Raw genomic sequence first — 17,351 nt, 5'->3', positions numbered from 1 at the left:
CGGTATATATATAGAGAAAGGAGTGTTCCATAATTTTTTTTAAAATCCTTTTTGCTCTCTTTCAAAAAGACTTCTGAGGCATTCATTATAGATAGATTTGAACATCAAACTACAATGTATAAACGGTCTACCGTGTCGATCACGGCGCTTTTGTTATACGCCGTGTTATTGGTGATAATTCCGTTTGCTGCCAAGGGTTCTACCTTGGTCAATGCAGACAAGGATGCCGAAGATTATGGTACTGTCATCGGTATAGATTTGGGTACTACTTACTCGTGCGTGGGTGTTATGAAGGCGGGAAGAGTTGAGATCTTGGCCAATGATCAAGGTAATAGAATCACACCTTCTTACGTGGCGTTTACGGAGGAGGAGAGATTGGTTGGTGATGCTGCTAAGAATCAGGCTTCTTCTAACACCAACAATACTGTCTACGATATCAAGCGTTTGATGGGACGTCGTTTTGATGAGAAAGTCACTCAAAAGGAGATAAGACACATGCCCTATAAGGTGATAAACCAGAAGGGTAGACCTGTCGTCGAAGTGACAGTCTCTAATGAGACCAAACAGTATACTCCTGAACAGATTTCCGCCTTGATCTTGGGTAAGATGAAGCGGATTTCTGAAGATTATCTTGGCAAAAAGGTCACTCATGCTGTTGTTACTGTTCCTGCTTACTTCAATGATGCTCAGAGACAGGCCACTAAAGATGCCGGTATTATTGCAGGTCTCAATGTTCTCAGAATTGTGAATGAACCTACTGCGGCTGCCATTGCCTACGGATTGGATAAGGGTGATGAAGAGAAACAAATTATTGTGTACGATCTTGGTGGAGGAACTTTTGATGTTTCTTTGATGTCTATTGCAGGAGGTGCTTTTGAAGTCTTGGCTACTGCTGGTGATACCCATTTGGGAGGTGAAGACTTTGATTACAGAGTTACAAGACATTTCGTTAAATTGTTCAAGAAGAAACATCAAATCGATATCACTAAGAATGCTCGTGCTATGTCCCGGTTAAAGAGAGAAATTGAGAAGGCCAAGAGAACTTTGTCTTCCCAGATGTCCACGAGAATCGAAATCGACTCTTTCGCTGACGGTATTGATTTTTCTGAGACTTTAACCAGAGCTAAGTTTGAGGAGTTGAACATGGATTTGTTTAAAAAGACTTTGAAACCAGTTCAACAAGTTTTGAAAGACGCAAAAGTCGAAGAATCTGAAATTGATGACGTTGTTTTGGTCGGTGGTTCCACTAGAATTCCTAAGGTTCAAGAGTTGCTCGAAACATTCTTCAAGGGTAAGAAGGTTTCTAAGAGTATTAATCCCGACGAAGCTGTTGCGTACGGTGCTGCTGTTCAGGCCGGTGTCTTGTCAGGTGAGGAAGGTGTTGAAGACATTGTCTTGATAGATGTTAATCCATTGACCTTGGGTATTGAGACTTCCGGTGGTGTCATGACCACTTTAATCAAGAGAAATACTCCAATTCCAACTAAAAAATCACAGATCTTCTCTACTGCTGTCGATAACCAACAGACGGTGCTAATACAGGTGTTCGAGGGTGAGAGGGCCATGGCTAAGAATAATAACATCTTAGGTAAGTTTGAGTTGACTGGTATTCCACCTGCACCAAGAGGTGTTCCACAAATTGAGGTTACATTCACACTTGATTCCAATGGAATATTGAAGGTTTCTGCTATTGATAAAGGTACTGGTAAGTCCAATTCGATCACTATCACCAACGACAAGAATAGATTGTCTAAGGAAGAGATCGATAAGATGGTGGAGGAAGGTGAGCAATTTGCCCAGGAGGACAAGGGACTTAGAGAAAAAATCGAGAGCAGGAATGCCTTTGAGAATTATGCTCACTCTTTGAAAAACCAAATCAGTGATACCAACGGACTTGGCGCTAAATTGGAAGAAGAGGATAAGGAAACTTTGGAAGATGCCGTTAACGAGGCCTTAGAATGGCTCGACGAGAGCGGAGAGGATGCTTCTAAAGAAGACTTTGAAGAGCAGAAGGAGAAGTTGAGTAAGGTTGCCTATCCGATCACCTCGAAACTTTATGGTGGGGCTGCTGGAGACGATGGCGAAGCATACGAAGCAGACGAAGATGAGGAAGATGACGAAGATGATGATGATTGGGATCACGACGAGTTGTAAATCAAGTCAATATCCTGGGGCTTTCTATATACTACTCATTCTTTCTTTTGCTTTTTTTTACAAAGTTGTTCACTATTTAGTTGATTCATTTATTCGCCATGTATACAGCACTGCTATTTTCCTGGTATATTCGTTTTGGTGCCGAGTTTTTACTGTAGCGAGGATGAACAAGCTTAAAGGGATTTTCATCTATCTTCAGCTAAACCAAACCCTATTTCAATAACAAGCACAAACCACATCACCAACTACATTCTCGCGAAAATACATCAAGAGGCCAGGCTTGCTGTCATTACACAAGATTGGCGTCCAATCTTATGCATGTGCGCCATCCCATAATCCTAGGGGCCACCGCAAGTTTGATTCACGGGAGATCTATTGCGCTCTTATTGTTTTTCTCTTACGAGCGGTGTAGTGTGCGTCTCTGATTTTTAAGATCGGCCATGGCTTTGAATCTAGTCAATTTTTGGAACAGCGAAGCGAATGGAAAGAGAAAATTGAAAATACGGGACAAAATAATCAAATCGGTATCACTTTAAAGGCACCTGCATATGTTGATATTCAATAACGTTTTGGCAGACGCTACCTACCTACTTTGAACATACAGGACAAAATAATCAAATTGGTATCACTTTAAAGTATGAAAATTACTTATTGTCGAGATCTCATCGAACTCGTAAAAAAAAACATAAGAAAGAAAAGATAAAATCACCCTTTCTACGTAACGAAAGAAATCAGAAAAACTGCTTTTTTAATGTTATCCTTAAAGGATTACAGCAACAAACAACGGCAGAACCATAAGAGAGCCATATCTTGCAACTGCAGCAGCTCCTTTAAAAGTTGAGATAGAGGATGTAACTGATTCTGGGATATTATTAGAAGTAGTCAAAGTTGTAGTTTGGCTAGCAATTGAAGAACCTGGGACAGAGGTTATTGGGACAGGAGTTACTGAAACAGGAGTTGTCAACTGCTCAGTAGGACAGAAAGTTGTAACTGTACTCACCTCTCCCTGCTCACCAGTAGTAGTAATGTAAGAGGTAAGGCCAGTTGTAACTGTAGACGTTTTACAAACTTCTTCAACGCAGGTGACGGTAACGAAGGTGGTAAGAGGAACATTCTTAGAAGGAACATCAGTCAATGGGCAATATGTTGTGATTATAGTAGTTCCTTGAGGACCATTGGTAGTATAGCAGGTGACTCCAGTGGTAACCACTGACTGTGAACATTTATGATCCTTGCAAGACGTGATAGTAAGGGTAGTAGTTTTGACAGGTTCTTCAGATTTGGTAATGAAACCAGTACCTTTTGTGCCAGTACCTGTCTTACCATTATGTGTCTTACCAGTATCTGGATCGATGTCAGTTCCAGTACCTGTTGTGCCAGTATCAGTACCTGTACCAGTGTCAGTACCAGTATCAGTACCTGTACCTGTTGTGCCAGTACCAGTACCTGTACCAGTACCAGTACCAGTACCTGTACCAGTACCAGTATCAGTACCTGTACCTGTTGTGCCAGTACCCGTTGTGCCAGTACCAGTATCAGTACCTGTACCAGTACCCGTTGTGTCTGTATCAGTACCGGTATCAGTACCTGTACCAGTACCCGTTGTGTCTGTATCAGTACCGGTATCAGTACCTGTACCAGTACCCGTTGTGTCTGTACCAGTATCAGTACCAGTACCAGTTGTGCCGGTATCAGTGCCGGTATCAGTACCTGTACCTGTTGTGCCAGTACCTGTACCAGTACCCGTTGTGTCTGTACCTGTTGTGCCTGTACCTGTATCGGTATCAGTACCTGTACCTGTTGTGCCAGTACCTGTACCAGTACCCGTTGTGTCTGTACCAGTATCAGTACCCGTACCTGTTGTGCCAGTACCTGTACCAGTACCAGTTGTGTCTGTACCAGTATCAGTACCCGTTGTGTCTGTACCAGTATCAGTACCCGTACCAGTTGTGCCGGTATCAGTACCTGTACCTGTTGTGCCAGTACCTGTTGTGCCAGTATCAGTGCCAGTACCAGTATCAGTATCAGTACCTGTTGTGCCAGTACCTGTACCGGTATCAGTACCTGTACCTGTTGTGCCTGTACCTGTTGTGCCAGTATCAGTACCCGTACCAGTTGTGCCGGTATCAGTACCTGTACCTGTTGTGCCAGTACCAGTATCAGTGCCGGTACCAGTATCAGTACCTGTACCTGTTGTGCCAGTACCAGTATCAGTGCCGGTACCAGTATCAGTGCCGGTATCAGTGCCAGTACCTGTTGTGCCTGTACCTGTACCAGTACCCGTAGCTGTTGTGCCGGTATCAGTGCCAGTACCAGTATCAGTATTAGTACCTGTTGTGCCAGTACCTGTATCAGTACCTGTACCTGTTGTACCTGTACCAGTATCAGTATCAGTGCCGGTACCAGTATCAGTATTAGTACCTGTTGTGCCAGTACCTGTATCAGTACCTGTACCTGTTGTACCTGTACCAGTATCAGTATCTGTTGTGCCAGTACCAGTATCAGTGCCGGTATCAGTGCCAGTGTCAGTTCCAGTATCGGTAGTAGCCGTGCCGGTATCGGTTGGAACTGTGCACGACTGGTCGAAGTCTGTAATAGCCTGAAGGACATTGTTCAAGAGCGTACCAATAACTTCAAGATCATCGGTAGTAGTTTCTGCGGCTGCTGAGACAATTGCATTTGCGAGTTGGGTAACATACGAAAGGATGCTAGCGGTATCATTATTGACAACGGCGGTAAGAAGTTCAGAAAGAAGCGTTCCAACATTTTGGACAACATCAGAAGCACCTTCGACTGCGGAATCAATCACGGTACCGAGGAATGTTAATAGATCATCGATTACTCCTCCACAATTGAGAACAGCGTTGAGTAAGGCTTCCACGATCTCCGGAATTACTTCTATAACCGAGGAAACATTATCTGGAAGAAGTGCAAGAATAGGTTCAAGAATAGTATTGATTTCATCGATTATCTCAGTTATTGGGTTGGTCGATGTCGAAGTTGAGGTTGCGGTATCGGTAGTAGCAGTGCCAGTAGTATCAGTACCAGTATCAGTTGTGTCTGTAGCTGTAGTAGCTGTAGTAGCCGTAGTAGCTGTAGTGGCTGTACAGGTCTGATCAAAGTCTTCGATAGCTTGGATGACATTTGTGAGAAGATCGTTAACAGTGGCTAACTCTGCCGCTGTACCAGTGAGACCAATAGTTATGATGGCATTGGCGAGTTCATTAACGTATACTAAAACATTAACATCATCGCTATCAAAAACAGCATTGATGAGACTTACTAAAATTGTACCAACATTCTGAACAGAGGATGAAGCACCTTCAAGTGTGTCAGTAATAACGCTTTCAATTGTAGTAAGCAAATCATCAAGCAATCCACCACAATTAAGAATAGCCTCAAGGAGGGCAGTCACAAGATCCGGAATCAATTCAACAACTGACGAAATACGAGATGGAACAAATGCAAGGAGTATATCTAAGGCAGAGTTAATGTCACTTATTAAATCTCTCTTGGCTAAGGATGGGACTTCGGGAGAACTATCCACTAGAGGCAGTTTGGAAATAACATAGTTAGCTTCTGCTTCATAGAGCTTTAGAGGAGCAATCTTTGACGTTTCCTCAGACTCGCCGTCATATGACTTAACATCATTTCGTGAAACCCCTGCAGCATAGCTACCTGCAGCAGTGACACAAAGGACAAAGGCTAAGAAAAGGCTTAGGAAACGAGCAAAGATCATTTTAAGTCTTAACAACCAATAAATATCCAATTCCTAACGCATTGATCAAAAACCTTGACTAGGGAATAAGGAAACTATTTATAAGCCTCTTGCTTCTTTAGGGGGGTCATAAGTTTAGAGGAGTGAGTTCTCCAACAACAATACGTTCATTGAAAGTTAATATTTGAGTGGTTCCATGGCTGCATTTCACAACGATGCTGTGAGGCTGATGGTGCCTTCTCATTGACAAGTGCTACTAATTTTACTGAGGCAATACCATTTTGGGAGCTGCTGATCTCCAAAACAGGATAAAGCAGGTAGACAGAAACACTTGGACTTCATTTAAACTTCCTTTCTTGTTACAATTCGTTGAACAGAGTTTTCCTTTCTAGGAAATTGCTACTATTAAGAGACGCACAACAATAGCTATTCTGATTTGGGAATAGGCAATAGAGCCTAGAATCGTTTATCGTGTGGGGATATTCTGCTATTTAGCAGTAGAGCTTCGTATGCCGTGCTTTCACTCCTGACTAAGGAGGCCTAACACAAAACTTTAATATGCCCTTATTACCTACTATGTGTTGCATATGGATCTTATTGTTAATTGCTGCAAGGCCCTGATCAAGCTATATACTCAATTATACATTAAGGATCATATCAAAAAAGCAAATGAAGGATATTATATTCTTTCAGAAGTTCTCGGTCATGCTACATTGTTTCTTTTCATCATGCATCGAATAAAGTCATAATTCATCTTTTTCTGCCCTGAAGAGACTTGAAGCACAAAATGAATATTTTTTGGAAGTGAAGTAACGTTAAAAGTAGTAGGTTGACGAAATGAAATGTGTAGGTGGTTGACAATGTAGTCCATATCGAAACAGATACCAACAAGAAATTAAAAGCATAGATGACCTGAGTCAAACCTTAGTTTCCCTCGTATATTGAGAAAGCTCCTAACCTCAACAAAATTTAGCTCTCCTGCAAGGAAAGAATGATACAATAAACATTGTTATGTTAGCAACCAAGTGGTAGCAGAGATATTTAATATCATACTCAAAAAATCATACAAATTACGAAGGGGAGGCGTGCTCAACTTTTTTAACGCGGTTTTCCAATAAGAACATTCGCACGCTTACCAGATACATTAGTGCTATTCAAAGCGTCGAGTCTAGTTCCCCTTACGTAAAACGAACCTGTACTAAGAGTCGCGGAAGAGATTTTCGAACATTTGTTTCATGCAATAATGCCATCCCCTCCCCCGTTTGGGAATATCTTGCAGAAGTATTAGCGCGACTGCTGCTAATGGAATGACGTACAAAATCTTCTTTGCTTCCCTTTTCTGAAAGCAACTAAGTTGATTTAGCATATTTACCATTCGTTCTCGGTTTCTCAAAAGGGTAGACCTAAGTAATCCAGGTTCGGTAATTCTAGCACCAAGTAAGAACGTATCGGCTGAACCCTGGAGTCAATTAATTTTTTAGGGAATTGAGTTGCTAAGGCATGGTTTCTTCACTATTATTAGTAACTCATAGGCACAACAAGGAACCAAGAAGACAGGTTGACGATCCTTTGAAGTTAAATAAGTAGCAAAGGCTAAGTACACTCATTAAAACAATTTTAATGCGAATGGTCGGCATTTAATGAATAAAAAGAAATGTTGAACTATTCAAGCAAGAATAAAAATCTCATGTGCGGCTCACCAACTGGCGACGATCCTGAGATTCCAATTTTAGTATCTAAATGTATACTTCATAATTTGGAAAATCGGAGATTCAGTAACTTGAAGAATGAACGAGGTGTTTGAAGTGTACATAAAAGGCTGTAGGACATTTGTTGTCTACACAATGATAGTCATCCTCCATTTTCGTAAGATGGTAGAGACAGAATACGATGGAGTGGAGATGCATGCGGCTCTCGAAAAAAAACTATTTAAATTTGTGTGGTATTAAGATCTCGGCAGTACTTGCTACCACAGAGCAATGCTTGCGCAGCCAGTAAAATGTTTTAGAGATCTGCAGCTGCTACTATACTGTACGGACAAAAACTTATCCATTATTATTGGAAATGGCCCATAATAATCAAGTGAGCAGGAACTATGAAACCACCGTCAGCCAATTAAGGTTAGATTATTTTTGGGTCTAGAGTAAACATAAGGGAAGGCCCGTTAAGCTATACTGGGCCTGTTGCTAGTACAGCAAATTTGATTTCAATATTCTCTTTCCGTATCTAAGGGAAGAAACAGATTTATAATATTATTTATAGGAGAGATAAAAGGCTGATCCATATTTTATCTATCATTCAATTGATACAGTACCATGGAAAAATTCCGTTCATGTCAAATATCTGACTTCCTGTTGGGATCCTAATGGTGAACTAAATACATCGATGTCAAACGTCGATAAATAAAATATTTCCCAAATAAGAAGTTAGGCATCACGAAACATCAATTTGCTTATCTTATCATATATAACGATATTTCCTTATTAAAAACATAAATAAAACTGTTAACTTACTTCTTTCCTCGGTGGATCCTCATATTAATATTAAATATATTTAAGTTTCCAATTTAGTTTTTCGGCGCAGATCCTTATCTGTCTGCAGGGCCAAATGAACGGACGGAATTGTCGCCAACAATAATAAGATAAAAATTTATTCCATAAATCAATTACGATGAATTGATAGAATGAGAAGATGAGAGTGCATCTTATTTTTTTCCTCCGGCGTGATTTTGCGAGTGTTCACTTCATTATGTAAATACCATGCTTCAATAAAAAGTACTTTAAACTCGTAGAAACTGCATGTATAAAAGTAACTGTACAAACAGACTGACATGCGTCAGTCATTGGTATACTGGGCTCTGAATCTAGGATCTGCTATTTCTATTATGACGGGGAAATATTTACAAACAATGAACGGAACTAGGAAATAAGAATATTTCGCTTCTGCCTCCAAAAAAAAGAGAGCAAGGCAGAAGTTTCAATGCTTGAGTCAATGATTTCTGGTTCAGATTGATAAACCGTTTTTCACCTGCTCCGCATTATTCTTTTTTTCTCCACAAGGTGGCTTCGCGAAATCTTTTTTTTCTCAATCATTTGTTACGTTAAGATTTCAAGATTTACGAATGTTGATAACAATCATTCGCTTCTTTAAGACATACAACAATCCATAAAAACCAGCAGTCAGGTAAAATAATTAAATGGAAGAGATCAGTGTGAAACTTAAACCCCAACAACCCACCTTTGAGGACGATAAAGGAGAGACAAATACAAAGGAAGGTGACGGGGAACTTGATGAAAAAATCACCAAGGAGAAGGGCCAAGAAAGTGAGCAAGATGGTAACAAAGAGGAGGATCTAGAAACAAATAGAGAGGACGGCAAGTGCTTTAAACAAGATACCAGTGATTCAAAAAACGGGAGCTTGAATAAAGAGGATAGTTCGCTAAGTGGGACAAAGGAGAGAAGTCCTGAAAGGATAAGACCTCCTGCGATCTCAAGCGTGAATATGGACTTATTTATTGACAACAAGATTGACAAATTGGGATGCTTGAACGATCTGAAGCAGATTGAAGCTATGGCATTTTTCAAAAGATTGGTGGATGATTTGATGACTCTTGATTATGTTGTTAAGGAAGACCCTGAGATTGACCTTCGGAGCCTTTTATTTGATAACATGCACGATGTCTTAACGCCTGGACAGGATCTATGTGATGAAATAAACGATGATGAAGGAAGTGTGGACAGTTTCACCGACGATAATAGGGATAGATTCCCCACTTTATTGGAAAAACCAATGAGCCAGTTGAAAGATGAGAAACGAACGGATCGAAATAGTGCTTTAGAGAAGCTGAAAAGTGTATCCAACGAACAATTAGAGGTACCGCTTCGCAAGAACTCTAGAATCGATGCTAACTTTGAGGATGCAAGTGAAACTGCGTTTACAGATGACGACTTTAGAAGGAAATCGGGGTCATACCATCAGAATATTGATCATGAGTTATGTACGAAGATCATCCAGAAGTTCTATCTTAAGCAGGCTCCCTCACTCTCAATTACCCAGTACTTGGAGAGAATCAACAAATTCATCACTCCGTCTCCTGCAGTGCTGCTTTCCGCATCCTATTTTCTCTTTAATGTGGCATTTGACTTAAAGCCAGAAAACAATTGTTCTTTACTTCCCTTACAGTCACCTCCAGAAGAAGAAGGACCAATCAAAATGACCAGTGTGGACTCCTTGGACATTTTCAGACTTGTTCTTAGTGCATTGCGCATATCCTTAAAACTCATAGAGGATAAAAACTTTAAACAAGCCTACTATTGTAAGATTACCGGTCTACAACATATAGATGATCTGTTTAAGTTGGAGTTGGCTTTTCTTTATCTTCTGAACTTCAATCTGTTCATCAACGAGTTCTCGCTAACAAGATTTCTCTTTCAGTTTAAAGTTTTTGATACCAATCTGCGTCGTTATCTGAAAAGCAGGACTGTTTAGCTTTCCCGATTTTATGCTATATACTATCTTGATATCTACTAAAAATGTAGCAATGTTCCAATCCAACCCCAACCAACCCTTTCAAGCTTTTTCAGCCCTGCCTTTTTTTTGGCTTACGAATTCGAAATTAAATTTTTCATGTTAGGAGTTGAAAATTTTTATTTCTCGATACTTAAACATCTTCTATAACTTATTCTCTTTTCAACAGTTCTTATCACTATCAACGTAAGTTTATACCGATTATAAGTCCTCTTATGTTTTCAGACAGAATTCAACGTGATGACATTATTACGTTTTTAAACTTTGCTTTCTGGCATCTCTAATGTTAGAGCACATATATTGTGTTCCATGAATACAACAATTGACAATTATCTGAAAGAATTCTTCGCTAAACATGAGAGGTATTTCCATTTTGATTACTTTTACTAACAGATGAATCAATAGGCTTACAATTTTGCGCGGTTTTCGACCAATGATTTGCTTGTAGTGTATAATATATGTATATATATAACTGCTTTTATGGCTTCCATAGTTCTCCTCTACCTCTTGGTGCATACTTTGTCTCCTTAAAGTTCTCTCTATATACACCATCTTCACATAGATGTCTGGTGGAATTTAGTGATTCCTTAACACGATGAGGAGGCACGTACCTAAATGAAGAGGATGACTTGGAAGTTGAAGCGTGAGGACTGGTTGTTTTCTGTTTCCATTCATTAAGCTTACTATCTGCTTCATTTAAAGTCATCATCGGTAATCCAAAGCATTTTAGCCATGTACAGGTGGTCTCGTCTTCACATAAAACCGTCCAGTTGATATCTTTCACTGAAGAATTTTTCTTTCTGTCGATAAACTGCTTCTGGATGGCCGATCGGATCAACAACTTCAACCTTTTGGGGATAATGGCTTTCTCTTCTCCATTATCTGCATAACCACTCTCTTTGCTGCGATAATTGTCGACACCACCCTTTTTAATATTGGCAAACAGTAACCTGTTTCCGAAAACCCCAACCGTTTCTCTCGCAGAACCAGATCCAGTAGCAAACTCGGAACAAAGAGGTGTGCGCATTCTATATTCTGAGGTCTTTTTCCATCCGGGGCCAGCAGCTTCTGGAGGCTCCAATATAAATTGAGATTTAGGTTGCTTGGGTTTGTGAATAACTCCTTCTTTAGCTGAATGTTCTGTCAACAGATCCTCCTTCCTCTTATTATAACTCTCAAAGTCGCTGATATCGCTGATATCATCGAGCAAATCAGAAGAAGAAGAGGAGGGGGAGGACATATCATCATCAGAACTCTCATTGGCCACCAAAGAATCAGAAGGTTCAGTGAACTCTGAACTTTCAGGGAGTTCAAAACCTGAAATGGAACTGTCAAAAAACCGAATACTCTCACGGGCATTTTTTGCTATAAGAGGATTAAAGGTTTTCTTTAAAAAGTCCAATTCCAACAAAGTGTAGTGCGGTATGTAATATACTATAGGTGGATAGTACTTATCATTCTTGACCCATTCTTTAATTCGGCCAATGCCCCCATAAACTAAAGCACTTGGATCCACAATAAAGTGAAGAGCATCTTCTTCTGCATCCATTCTTGCATGCCTGTTGTTCGCTGAGGAAGATAGTAGAAACAAGCAAGAGCAAAACTAATTAAGACAAGACAGAACCCCAAAAATGAGATGGCATCGCGACAGACTCAAATTTTTCATTGAAGAATTAAAGATTCAGTCAGTAGATATCGACAGTTGCAGTAAGTCCTACTTTGCCACTTTGCCACTTTGCCCCTTCTATTAAGGCCGAGGTATAACTCATTACACTTATATACACTATTTACAAGTAAGAAGAGGGGAGAGAAATTTCGTTTACTCATCCTGAGGTGGATCACCTAGATAAGTTTCTAACTGCGTATTGGGCTTAAATGGCCAATAATAATAAGCTTCGCTGATATCAATAAACTCTTGCTCTGTAATATTAGGAGCAGTTTTTTGAAGCACCTCCGGATCGATTTTGGTTTCCAAGTATTCCTCTGCACCAGGTCCAAGAGTATGTAGATTATCTATAATCTTGTTACTAGGAGATATCAGGAGCTTATGAATCACTAGATGCAGCTCGTCCGGAAACTGAATCTTGTACTTGTCGTAGCTGGACTGGAACTCCATGAGACAAACGTCTTTTTGACCACTAATCTGGGGCAATTTAACAGCCTTTTTATACTTTCCAAGAATGCCGTCAACACTTTTCTTGTTGTCAAAATTAGAATAGGCGATGACGTTGACGTTGCAGAATAGATTGGTCATCAAAGCGTTGGATCGCCTATGCCTCGAGCCTAGAGGACCTATAAATTTCAACGCATCTGAAGAAGGCATCCAGCTTAAAAGCTTGACGTTATTGAATTGGAAAATTGATGTTTTCATCTGATTGAAAAACAATAAAATCCTTAAGGAATCTCCTCCTGAAGAATCCACAAAGTTTCCTGTAATGAGAGCGGATTGGTTGACTTTGGATAGATCTGTCTCCTCTTTAGGTTCCAACTCACCCTTTTCAAGCACTTTGTTGAGAAACGAATGCTTAAGCACACGATTTGCTTGATCATCATCCATAATCATCCCCTTACAATTAGGATCTTTGGATATCATATGCTTCCAGAATTTTGAAGCTGCCACGCTCTCAGGAAAGAGAACATGATGTTTAGGATTCAATTCAGTCTCTAGAAAATAGCTGAACGGCGTAAAACCAGTGTGATAATCTATGATACCAAGAGTTTTACTTGCTTGAGGATATTGACATTTGAGGTCCAATTTGTCTAGAATTTCAGTATAGATGTCTTTTTCAAAGAACAATTTGGGACAAATGTGATTCTGCTTCACCATCCTCATGGCCTCGGGGAAGTCTGCAGCTTTCTTCGAGATACTTTCAAGTTTCTTGAACATCGCAAAGATAATCTACAGTGAATGCAATTTCGAAGAGATACTGAGGTGATATACTATCCATCGGTATAAGGAAATTAACAAGTGAAAAATTATGCCATACTAAAATTTATCTTCTCTGTACTTTTTGTTCCTTTCTTTAACCGCGAAGATGTTCAACTAAAATCTGAGAGGCCAAATAAAAGTCAAGTATACATTTTAGGAGTAGATTTAGTTTTCATTGATACAATGCCAACAATCAAGCTACGACTTTCCACGAAGGGAGGCAGCTCTCAGGCTGCTTCTACAAAGAAATCTGTTTCAAGATCATCGTCCAGGCCGAAAAAAATCAAGCTAGAGGCTGAAGATAGTATTCACTTACCTAAGATAAAGGTGAAGCAACTCAAATCTAAACACACCAAAAGAACAAGGAAAAGACACGATGAAGTTGAAATGGCTGTGCGTAAAATAACCGTCAAAGCTCCCAAAGTCAAGGTGCCGACTATTCGTGTGAAGCCAACGATGATTCCCGGAGATGGGTACGATTCGGAAGATCCTGATCGTGAGGATGATCCACTTATTGAGGAAGGAATAGTGCTAAGAATGCTTGCAGATGAATCTTTAGATACATTGAGGGCATGTGTTGAATCTGGGGATACTAGTGGAATAGCAGTGAAATGGAAGGATAAGAGAAGAGCTGTTTTGAAGATAAACAATGTTCAATACGGAGGTAAGTTGGTAAATTTGCCTACAGTTATTGAAGTACACAAGTCATTAGACAAGAAAAACATTTACAAGGCGATGGATGTATGCCAAATGCTATTAATAACAAGAAAATTGAATTCAGAGGATGAAGTTAACGATATACCATTGGACACAGAGTACGGAGAGACGTATCCGGATGGTCTGACACCTCCTATGCAGAACAGCAAGACCAGATTTCGACGATGCTATGAAGAGCAAGTTATTCAGAATGTTGAGGATGAGGTGGAAAGATTGTTGAAGTTGGATGAAGAGGCAGAAACTACGAATTATGAGTTTATGGATTTGAATATGTTGAACAATCCGCGGGCTAGAATGGCATTGTCAAACTTGCACAGGAAAAAGAGGAGGTCCAAGGAATCCAAAAGGGCTAAACAGCGGCAAGAAAAGAACGACAAGGAGAAGCAAGAAGAGAAAATGCACACAGAACGGGCAGAAGAGGATCTTGATAGCGAATTGGACAAGCTCATTGGAGAAGATGAGGATGAGGATGAGGATGAGGAAGAAGAAGACGAAGAACTGGACAGGGCATTGGCTGCTACACTTGATGGAACAAGCGGAGGTATACTTACTAAGGCCAGAGTTGAAGATGATGAAGGAGAAGTAGAAGAAGTTGTTGAGGGAGCACCAACCGAGGTTGGAATTGAAGAGGATGAGGAAGAAGAAGATGATGAGGAAGAAGATGATGAGGAAGAAGATGAGGAGGAGGAGGAAGAAGAAGAAGACGATAACGGAATCAAACCTAGAGCTGCTTTCGGTAAGGGTGGGGAGATTGATGAGAGTAAGCAACATAACGCCATATTAAGAGAAGAGATATATGAGTTGAGCTCTACGATCGAGCAGAAACAGAGTGATTTGATCAAGGCCAATAACCCAATTATGAAGAACAGAATCAATGATGTTATTAACAGGTTGAAGCAAGAATTAGATATTAAGAAGGGACAAATTATTGAACCGAAGGAGAAGAAGGAGGACGAGAAGGAGGACGAGAAGGAGGACGAGAAGGAGGACGAGAAAGAGGATGATGAAGCTGAAGGAGGAGAAGAAGAAGGTGAGGATGAAGCAGAAGGTGAAAGAGAAGGTGAAAGAGAAGGCGAAGGAGAAGGTGAAGGAGATGATGACGATCTAGAAGGGTTGTTCTGAGCATAATCATGACCGTCTTTCATTCTTCCTTATTATTATGACAGCCATGATGAAACCCTCAAGAGTTACATAATCGGAATATTTAAATACTCGAGCCATCAATTCACTTGGACTTGACATACCGTTGAATCGTAAAGCCTTAATAAGCTCCTCGTACTCCAAAGTATGAGATTTATTGCTATCGTAGTAATTGAAAGACTCACAGCAGCCCTTAACAAAGGCACAGAGTTTTATAAAGCAACGAAAATCCAAGCTTCCTGGGGAACTTCTGGTAGAAAACACTTTGGCCAACGTTCTACAGGAACTTTCAGCAAATTTCCGCCTTGTTCCAGCATCTATAAATAGTTCTGAGAGATCCGAATTGTCGATGAGATCTTTATTGAATGCTTTGAATACTGCAAATAACTGAGAGTTATGAACGCTGATTGCAGTATCGTCTGTATGACATAACTGGCCAATGAGATCTAAATAGACAGTATCTCCTGAAATTCCGGATGTATAGATACCGTCGTTCAGACTTATCTCTGGAATCTTGGCCTGGCTACTATTATAGTCACCAAAACCCTCCTCATCCCGGCCTCGCCGAAGTCTCGGAGAAACTAGCGACAAAGAGGTATAGATATCAGAACTTTCGTACGAATCGTCCGTACTATGACCTTCATAGACGCTCATCGAAGGCATTCGAGACGCTATTGGTTGAGGGGGAGAGATAGGAGATCCGTGGGATATGTTTCGTTGGCGCTGATATTGGCGCTGTTGCTGTTGCTGTTGCTGCTGCTGCTGCTGTTGCTGTTGCTGAGGTTGGACATAGTAATAGTTATTTATAATGGTAGGTGGAACTGGAATGTAAGGATGTCTTGACATATTCGGAGGAAGTCTCTGAATACTTTGATTAGATGGAGATTGCGGCCTTGATTGCGGCCTTGATTGTGGTCCTGATTGAGATCCTGATTGAGACCCTGATTGTGATCCTAATTGTAGGGAGGTCTGACCAGTTGCAGCTTGTGGTGCTAAAGAATTAGGATTGGGAGCTGGCAGATAATTACTGTCATTGAGACTGAGATTCAACGGCTTGTTCTTCTTCCGGTGAAACATTCTGCTGATGATAGATAGAAAGCAAACAGGCTCTACAGAAAGAGAAGAGAATAATATCCTATGCTTAGTTAATTAGGCAGATATTTGTGCACCGCCACATAAACTGTACATCCCCTAATGCGTTTGTGGCGCAGTAAACGACTCTCTCTTTTTCTTTCTTCCTTTTCTAGAGGCGAAAAAGGCCAAGGAAATAAGGGCACATTATTCAGACATCAGTTTATTCTTGTTCCCGTACTCGTTAATCATTACTATATCATTATGTCTGGTAGGTATCAAATTACTATTGTCGAAGCTTTATTCATCTACTAACAATTTTAGGATCTGCCGGTTTCGATAGACATATCACAGTGTTCTCCCCCGAGGGAAGACTTTATCAAGTGGAATATGCATTTAAGGCAATAAACTCATCAAATATTACGTGCCTGGGTATTGTGGGTGAAGACAGTGCTGTTTTTGTTTCGCAGAAGAAGATTCCAGACAAATTGTTGGATCCTCAGTCGATCTCGTACATCTTCCAGATCTCTCCATCCGTGGGAATGCTAGCTACTGGTTCAATTGCAGATGGGAGATCTTTGGCTATAAGGGCCCGGTCTGAATCTGCCGAATTTAAGTATAAGTACGGATATGAGATGCCAGTGGATGCATTGACAAAGAGAATGGCCAATTTGGCACAGGTTTACACCCAAAGAGCTTATATGAGACCCATGGGAGTGTCACTTATGTTTATTGGTGTGGACGATGAACTGGGACCATTATTATTGAAGACAGATCCAGCTGGATATTACAGCAGTGCACAAGCTAGCGCCACTGGGCCGAAACAACAAGAAGTTGGCACTGCTTTGGAAAGAGCATATAAGAAAAAGGTCAAGAATGGAGACAGAGACGAAGACGGCAAAAGGAAACTTCTCGTTCCAGGTGACTGGACTAAAGTGCTAGAGTTCGCTATTACTACACTAGGCAATACATTGAGTACGGAATTTAGAAAGAATGATTTAGAAGTGGGTGTGGCTACTAAAGATGGATTTAGAGTGTTGAGTTCTGACGAGATCGATGAGAGATTGGTGTCGATCGCGGAGCAGGATTAAATA

At 40.5% G+C, this 17,351-nt stretch overlaps 8 protein-coding genes across 8 annotated transcripts; 4 read left to right on the top strand and 4 right to left on the bottom strand.

The window, feature by feature from the left end:
• Positions 1-114: 114 nt before the first annotated feature.
• On the top strand, positions 115-2,154 carry FOA43_002805 (uncharacterized protein; the record flags this gene model as incomplete). The annotated part of the gene is made up of 1 exon (XM_038923087.1): positions 115-2,154. The coding sequence occupies one exon, from the start codon at positions 115-117 to the stop codon at positions 2,152-2,154; it is 2,040 nt and encodes a 679-aa protein (XP_038779015.1).
• Positions 2,155-2,914: 760 nt separating this feature from the next.
• Positions 2,915-5,935, bottom strand: FOA43_002804 (uncharacterized protein; the record flags this gene model as incomplete). The annotated part of the gene is made up of 2 exons (XM_038923086.1): positions 2,915-5,859; positions 5,932-5,935. 2 exons carry the CDS (start codon positions 5,933-5,935, stop codon positions 2,915-2,917), a joined length of 2,949 nt encoding a protein of 982 aa, XP_038779014.1.
• A 3,133-nt stretch (positions 5,936-9,068) lies between these two features.
• Positions 9,069-10,361, top strand: FOA43_002803 (uncharacterized protein; the record flags this gene model as incomplete). Its single annotated transcript, XM_038923085.1, has 1 exon — positions 9,069-10,361. The coding sequence occupies one exon, from the start codon at positions 9,069-9,071 to the stop codon at positions 10,359-10,361; it is 1,293 nt and encodes a 430-aa protein (XP_038779013.1).
• A 517-nt stretch (positions 10,362-10,878) lies between these two features.
• Positions 10,879-11,949, bottom strand: FOA43_002802 (uncharacterized protein; the record flags this gene model as incomplete). Its single annotated transcript, XM_038923084.1, has 1 exon — positions 10,879-11,949. One exon carries the CDS (start codon positions 11,947-11,949, stop codon positions 10,879-10,881), a length of 1,071 nt encoding a protein of 356 aa, XP_038779012.1.
• Positions 11,950-12,219: 270 nt separating this feature from the next.
• On the bottom strand, positions 12,220-13,287 carry FOA43_002801 (uncharacterized protein; the record flags this gene model as incomplete). The annotated part of the gene is made up of 1 exon (XM_038923083.1): positions 12,220-13,287. The coding sequence occupies one exon, from the start codon at positions 13,285-13,287 to the stop codon at positions 12,220-12,222; it is 1,068 nt and encodes a 355-aa protein (XP_038779011.1).
• Positions 13,288-13,512: 225 nt separating this feature from the next.
• On the top strand, positions 13,513-15,168 carry FOA43_002800 (uncharacterized protein; the record flags this gene model as incomplete). The annotated part of the gene is made up of 1 exon (XM_038923082.1): positions 13,513-15,168. One exon carries the CDS (start codon positions 13,513-13,515, stop codon positions 15,166-15,168), a length of 1,656 nt encoding a protein of 551 aa, XP_038779010.1.
• A 6-nt stretch (positions 15,169-15,174) lies between these two features.
• On the bottom strand, positions 15,175-16,220 carry FOA43_002799 (uncharacterized protein; the record flags this gene model as incomplete). Its single annotated transcript, XM_038923081.1, has 2 exons — positions 15,175-16,047; positions 16,215-16,220. 2 exons carry the CDS (start codon positions 16,218-16,220, stop codon positions 15,175-15,177), a joined length of 879 nt encoding a protein of 292 aa, XP_038779009.1.
• Positions 16,221-16,521: 301 nt separating this feature from the next.
• On the top strand, positions 16,522-17,348 carry SCL1 (Proteasome subunit YC7alpha/Y8 (protease yscE subunit 7); the record flags this gene model as incomplete). The annotated part of the gene is made up of 2 exons (XM_038923080.1): positions 16,522-16,528; positions 16,582-17,348. The coding sequence occupies 2 exons, from the start codon at positions 16,522-16,524 to the stop codon at positions 17,346-17,348; spliced, it is 774 nt and encodes a 257-aa protein (XP_038779008.1).
• Between the last annotated feature and the right edge of the window lie 3 nt (positions 17,349-17,351).

Source organism: Brettanomyces nanus, chromosome 3 (assembly GCF_011074865.1).
Source record: "Brettanomyces nanus chromosome 3, complete sequence".
In the NCBI taxonomy this organism is placed as follows: domain Eukaryota; kingdom Fungi; phylum Ascomycota; class Pichiomycetes; order Pichiales; family Pichiaceae; genus Brettanomyces; species Brettanomyces nanus.
The sequence above is the reverse complement of the archived record's forward strand: the minus strand, read 5'-3'. Positions and strand labels throughout refer to the sequence as shown.